Source organism: Colobus angolensis, unplaced genomic scaffold (genome assembly GCF_000951035.1).
Source record: "Colobus angolensis palliatus isolate OR3802 unplaced genomic scaffold, Cang.pa_1.0 Scaffold112, whole genome shotgun sequence".
Lineage (NCBI taxonomy): Eukaryota > Metazoa > Chordata > Mammalia > Primates > Cercopithecidae > Colobus > Colobus angolensis.
In genome coordinates this window covers 2,509,724-2,516,160 of record NW_012112253.1, presented here as the reverse complement: position 1 = coordinate 2,516,160, position 6,437 = coordinate 2,509,724, and the positions used below count along the sequence as shown (strand labels likewise).

The 6,437-nt window shown below is 38.3% G+C and overlaps 1 protein-coding gene across 2 annotated transcripts in view; it reads right to left on the bottom strand.

Moving 5' to 3' along the window:
- The window catches only part of TTC23 (tetratricopeptide repeat domain 23), a 112,811-nt gene that overhangs the window by 84,005 nt on the left and 22,369 nt on the right, over window positions 1-6,437 (bottom strand). For both annotated transcript variants that reach the window (XM_011957756.1, XM_011957763.1), the window contains one exon: window positions 4,221-4,426. In XM_011957756.1, coding sequence (XP_011813146.1) covers window positions 4,221-4,406 — 186 coding nt within the window. In that variant the 5' untranslated portion in view covers window positions 4,407-4,426. The remainder of the gene's footprint in view (window positions 1-4,220; window positions 4,427-6,437) is intronic.

Genomic DNA, 6,437 nt, shown 5'->3' with positions numbered 1-6,437 from the left:
TCCTGACCTTGAGATCCACCTGCCTCAGCTTCCCAAAGTGCTGGGATTACAGGCGTGAGCCACTGTGCCTGGCTATTTTTTCTTTTTCAAAAATAGGTTGATAAGCTACTTGCAGGTTTACAGTCTGCTGTTTTAACAATTTATGAATAACTTCTCATGTCATCTTCTATCATACAACTTTGAATGGCTCTACAGTATTTTATTATATGATTATATCATAACCGCATTACTCAATCCACTCTTTACTGGGCATTTAGGTGTCTGCAAAGTTTTTACTCACTGAATATCCTGTATGGATAGCTTTGCACATACCCATAAACATTCCCACAAAATAAATTCCTACAAATGGGATCGTTGTGTAAAGGATATGCAAAATTCTGAGGCTGTGGGTACCTCTCCAAGAGGTTGCACCAGTTCATACTTTCAACACATCATATGTGAGCAAAAATGCCCCTTATGTTGAACTGAGTACAAATTGTGGAAGTTTTGTTTTGATTTTAATTTGTCAATTTGTTAGTTAGCCCATTTCTCCTGGATTTAGTCCACATTTTTCCCCCAAATTGATGAGGCTGAATGTCTTCATGTGTTAGCTGGCTGTTTGTACTTCTTTTGGGAATCACCTTTTTATTGCCTCTAGACACAGGAAGTTTAGGGAATGACTTCTTTGGAGAGAGAGAAAGAGAACAACAACTACAGTGTATGAAAGACAAGGAAATGACGACACCATCATGGAATCCAGACAGACAAAAAGAGGGAGGTCTGTTCTGATAGTGAATCTGTCCCAAATACAGATTTCCAGCAAAGGGGACTGTGCAGGCTGAGTTGGGCTTCCTTGATAATAACCTTGGTTCTCAGGACCTGAGCGGGGATAGAGGTATACAAGAAACAGCTTGTTCTCCCTTCACTTCCTTATGTTATAAGGCATGGTCCAAAAATCCCTATTGGTTTTCCAACCTTTATTCTACCAGTCCTAGTGGCTTTAGCAATAGGCATTGGTAAGGGGCAGACAGAAGACAAGTATGAAGTAGGAAGGCAATTTCAAAACTGGGAGGAGCCTTGGAAATAATCTAATCTGGTCCCCTCAATTTAAAGATGAAGGAATATAAGGCTGGAAAGTTGAGATGATTTACCAGCAAGTGGTAGCATCAGGAAGTGGTTAAACAATGAGGGGATGGATTGAGGACTCAGGAGTCAGCTTGAAGGGTCTCCCATTGGCAGATATGGAACAATCTGAGCTTCCATGAAAACAATAGGTTGTAGTGTATTTGAAAAATACAATTTCCTGAACCTATACTGATAGGAATAAATGAATGATAAATAAGCTGTGAAGAAAGAAAAGCTCCTCCTTATAATAGAATGCCAACAAACAAATGTTGAAAGAATGTGGAAGTCGGTGACTGGCTATGTGACAAACATCATAGTAATAACTGATTCAGGTGAAAATCATCAGTGAATACTAAAACTGACGGAGCGAAGTTTTAAATATATACATAGTCTCAGTGAATCTCCCCACAAAATACTTATTAATTACAAAGGGAAAAATAGCAGTTCTGCAGTAAAGAAACCTGCCAGACAGCACCTTAACCAAATGTTCAAGGTTGGCATCACTGTCACGAGACAAATAGACATTCTGCACCTCCTGACAGGACGCACCAAGGAGCGCCCCATGTCACACCTGTGCTATTCCTGCCCCAAATGTACAATAGGAATAGAATCATGAGGAAGCATAAGACAAACTCAAACGGAGAGATATTTACAAAACAATTAGAGTACATATTTCCAAGACATCAAGATCATGAAAAACAAAGTAGGTTAAGCAACTGTTTCAGATTAAAGGAGACTAAAGAGACATGACAACTCTATTTAACATGAATTCACAGACTGAACCATGGGTCTGAGTATTTTCTGTAAAGGACATTATTAAGAAGAAATATAAACAAGGTTTACAGATTAGATAATAGTATTATACTGACATTAATTTCCTAATTACAATCACTGTACCGTGGCTATGTAAGGGAATAGCTTTATTCTTAGGGAATAAACACTGAAGAATTTGGGGGTAAAGGGCCATAATATCTATAACTTACTCTCAGTTCAGAAAAACAATGAGAGTCAGAGAACAAAGCAATAAAGCAAATGTTAACAATGAGTGAATCTTGTGCCTTTTCTGTAAGTCAGAAATTATTTTAAAATACAAAATTACCAAAAACCTGATATTTTAAAAAGTAAATTACATCATGTTAATACCTTGCAGAAAGTATTTTTAAGGCCTTCCAGGGCACTTAGCTTGAAACCTGCAAGGCCCTAAGTGAACTGACAGCCTCTCTCACTATATTTAATATCAGTTTGCAGCTTCTTCTCCTTGCTTCAAATATGTCCTGCTTGTGCCTACCTTGTAGATTTATGTGTGCTATTTCCTCTCCCTAGAACTCTTTTCCCTCAGCTCCTCCACATTGGTTCCTTCTCTTCCTCAGGTCTCACCTTATCTTCCTGGAGGCCCTCCCTGATCACCCTACCCAAGACAGAGCCACTCGATGTCCTCCTTAGCACTTATCACAGTCTATAATAATCTGTCGATTATTACAGTGTCAGTTGCCTCTCAGGTCCATTAGGGTATGCACCTTGTCTGTCCTATTCACCATTGTATCCTGGATTCTTCACCAGAACCACAGAACAACGACACGTTTAATACCATTCTAGATACACAGAAAATAAGTTAATTCTTTACATTTGTTAAATGCCTTTGGGCATGAGGGCTTAATTCTTTTGCAGAAGTCTGGTTGAGAAAGGCTGCCAGCCTGGAGCCCACAAATAGTAGGTACTGAGTATCTGTTGCATAATGAACAAGCACAACCTCAAAACCAAATTTGTGCTCTTTCTCTATAATCCTGGTCTTTCTCCTGTATTCACTATACTGATGAAGGTCATGGGCAAGTCTCCAATCATCCAAGCAGACTCAGACCTTGGGTGGTAGGAATTGTACACACCCCATCTTTCTCACTCTCACATCTCCATTCCCTATGTCCCCTCGGTCATCCAGTCCTGTCCCACTGATTACATTTCTAAATTCCTTTCAAAAGAGCTCAGCATTTCTATTGCCTCTGCCACATGTTGTTCAGGTCCTCATAATTCCTTGCCAGGATTATTACAAATATCCTCCTAACTGATGCTCCTCTTCCAGTTTTACTCTTTTTTTGTCCATACCCTTCATAGCTATGGGAGTGATTGTTCTTAAAATCAAACCTGCTCATGGCATGCTTCTACTTATAACCTCATGGTAATCCTCCATCATCTTCAGGGGAAAATCAAAACTCTTTCACTAGGCCTTGAGTGCCCTCTGGGTCTCAGTTCCTGCCCATAATCCAGCTTCATTTCTTGCCCTATGTCACTAACACATTAGTCCCAGATAGCTCCTTATATTTCTCCAAACAGACTGCACTCCCTCAGATGTTTGGCTCTTGTCCATCTGCTACCTCTGTCCAGAACATTTTGGTCCTCTTCCTCACCTGTCCAACTCCTAAGCACTGTTTACCAATGCAGTCTACGTAACTCCCATCCCAAGAAAGTGTGCCTTACCTGCTGTCCCTCTACCACCTCCAGGCTCACTGCCCACCCCTTTCTGTTTTGTATCTACGTCACTCGAGCTCTCACAGAACTTATCAAACTGACTACCATTATCTGTCCCCCATCTATCTTCCCAACCAAATCCCGAGTCCCTCCAAGACAAAGACTGTGGCTTTTCCTTCTGTGCCCCTGGCACCTACATGGCACCTGGCACATATTAGGCATACAATAGGTATTTATGATGAATGGAAGAACAGGATCCAACACATAAGAGGTGACAGAGAAATGCCTACTGAGTTAGTGAATGAGTAAAACTTTTGAGGAAAGAATGGGAAAGAAGCATGCAGAGAACAAGATCTGAGATTATAAGGAATTATAAGCTCTATGAGAGCAGAAGCTTCATCTGCTTTGTTTGTGTTGTATCCCAGTGCCTAGACTTGGCACACAGTGGGACCTCAATAAATATTTGTTGTTGGCTGTGCCAGCTGCTGTGCTTGGAGCCTAGAGATACTACATTCATTCATGGTACTGTCTTACATACTCTCTTGTACCAAACTGCTGAGATTAGGAATGTAATCTAAAACATTCTACTTCTCTTGATTATACCTTATAGCTTAAATCCCAGAGTAGAAATACAGGAACAAAAGTCTCCTTACTTCGTGACTGCTGGAATAAGACTTTGCTTTCTCTTCACAGAGATGGAGTTTCTCTCGAGGAGGCTGGAATAGTGCTGTCTGAGGCAGCTTGTTTTGGAACTTCTTTCTATGAGTGATGCTAACAGCAGCAACAACTTCATCTAGGTGGTTGGATATGTGGGTTTCCGTTTCCTGTGATTCTTGCATAGTTTTACATACATTGTCTTCTAATTTTAAAATAAAAAACAAAGATGTTAAATGATAATTTACATAGTTATTTTTAGAAATATACATTTCAACACTATACCATAATTTCTTTGAAATTAGTAGTATTATATCCCAAGATTATGATGGCTACTACTGACCTGCTGATTTCTACTTTCAACTAAATTAAACCCTCTTTCTTTATGTATATGGACACACATATATATACACATACATATACACACATACATACACATGTAATATAAACACACACATACATAAATGTATATGTGTATATGTGTGCATTATACAGATACATATGTACGTATATAAAGTCCAGTAGAAATTAACTTAGCACATACATATGTATTTGTATGTACATATATATATAAAGTCCAGTAGAAATTAGCTTAGCCCAAACAGCTCTCAATGACCCCAGATTAAATCAGCTGAAGCCCAACTGACCCTGAGGTAGAAAACAAATAACTGTTGCTACAACTTTTACTTCTGGCCAAGATGAAGTAATAGTAACTACATTTATCCTCTGGCCTGAAATAACCCAAAACAAACAAATAAACAGCCCACAGAACAAAGGATAAAACAACGGTTTCAAGAAACAAGACAAGCAACGAGAGAGCAATTCCTGACAGACAGAAAAATAAATCTCCCCAGTTTATTGCTTTGAGAGAGTTTCCAGGAAACAGCACAGGGAGAGGGCACCCAGAAGTTACCCCAGTGGACTACCTGAGTTGAGGAAGTAGAGTTGAGAATTTGGGGAGACCAAGGTGACTAGAACTGACAGGACAAATTACTGAAGAGGAGAAGGCTCCAGAGACAGAGGAACCAAGAGATTAGCAGAGGGACACCCTCAAGTCTAGGGACAGAATACTGATTAGCATGTGCATAAGGAAATTACTTAAGTCTGGAGAAAGAATCCTTCAACAAAGTTACAGGGAACAGTGTTTTGTGCTCACATAAGGCTGGTGCCTGTTCCCACCAACCAGACTGAAAAAATTTCTAATTCATGAGGCATTAGATAGATACTCAGAAGTCTTTCATCTCAGTAGGGTTGATAATTAGCTGTAGACTGAACACTGCTCAGATCACCACACAGATCATAAAAAGTAAGACCTAAAAGGATCAAACTGTTTCCAAGTGACTTGATTGCACTAGACGACAATACTCAAGGATGTTCATAGGAATACTAAAATAATTAACACCTAACAAGGTAAAATTCACAAAGTCTAGCATCCAAAGATTACCAAGCATCCAAAGAAGCAGGAAAACATGGCCCATAATGAGAATAATCAATCAATCAAAACTGACCCAGAATTGACACAGATGTTAAGTTAGCAAATAAAAACATTAAAACAGTTATAATAATTGTATTCTATAGGTTTAAAAAGTTACATAAAGACATGGAAGAAATAAAAAAGACCCAAATGGAACTTCTAGACAGAAAAATTATGTGTGAAGATGAAAATATGTGGGATTAATGGCAGATTAGAAACTGCAGATGAAAAGATGAATTTGTAGACATAGCAATAAAAATTATCAAAAATGAAAAAAAATCAGTGAGCTGTAACACAACTTCAAGTTGCCTAATATATATGTCATTTCAGTCCCTAAAGGAAAGCAGATTGGAGGAGGGACAGAAAACATATTTGAAGAAATAACGGCCAATATTTTTCCAAATTTAAGAAAAAGCATAAAGCCAGAGATCCAAGAAGCTCAATGAACATGAAACACAAAAAACATGAAGAAAACTATACCAAATAAAGTCAAAACATCATAAACAAATTGCTTAAAACTATGATAAAGCAAAAATCTCAAAAGTAGAGAAAAAGGACACATTACATGTAAAAAATAAAGATAAAGATGGTAACAGATTTCTTAGAGGAATAAAAAGCAAACAAGTATGGAAAGAAAAAAGTTGGCAACCTTAAATTCTGTACTTGTGAAAATACCTTTCAAAAACAAAATTTTAAATAATTTATCACCAGAAGACTTGCACTACAATGTTCTTAAAGAAAC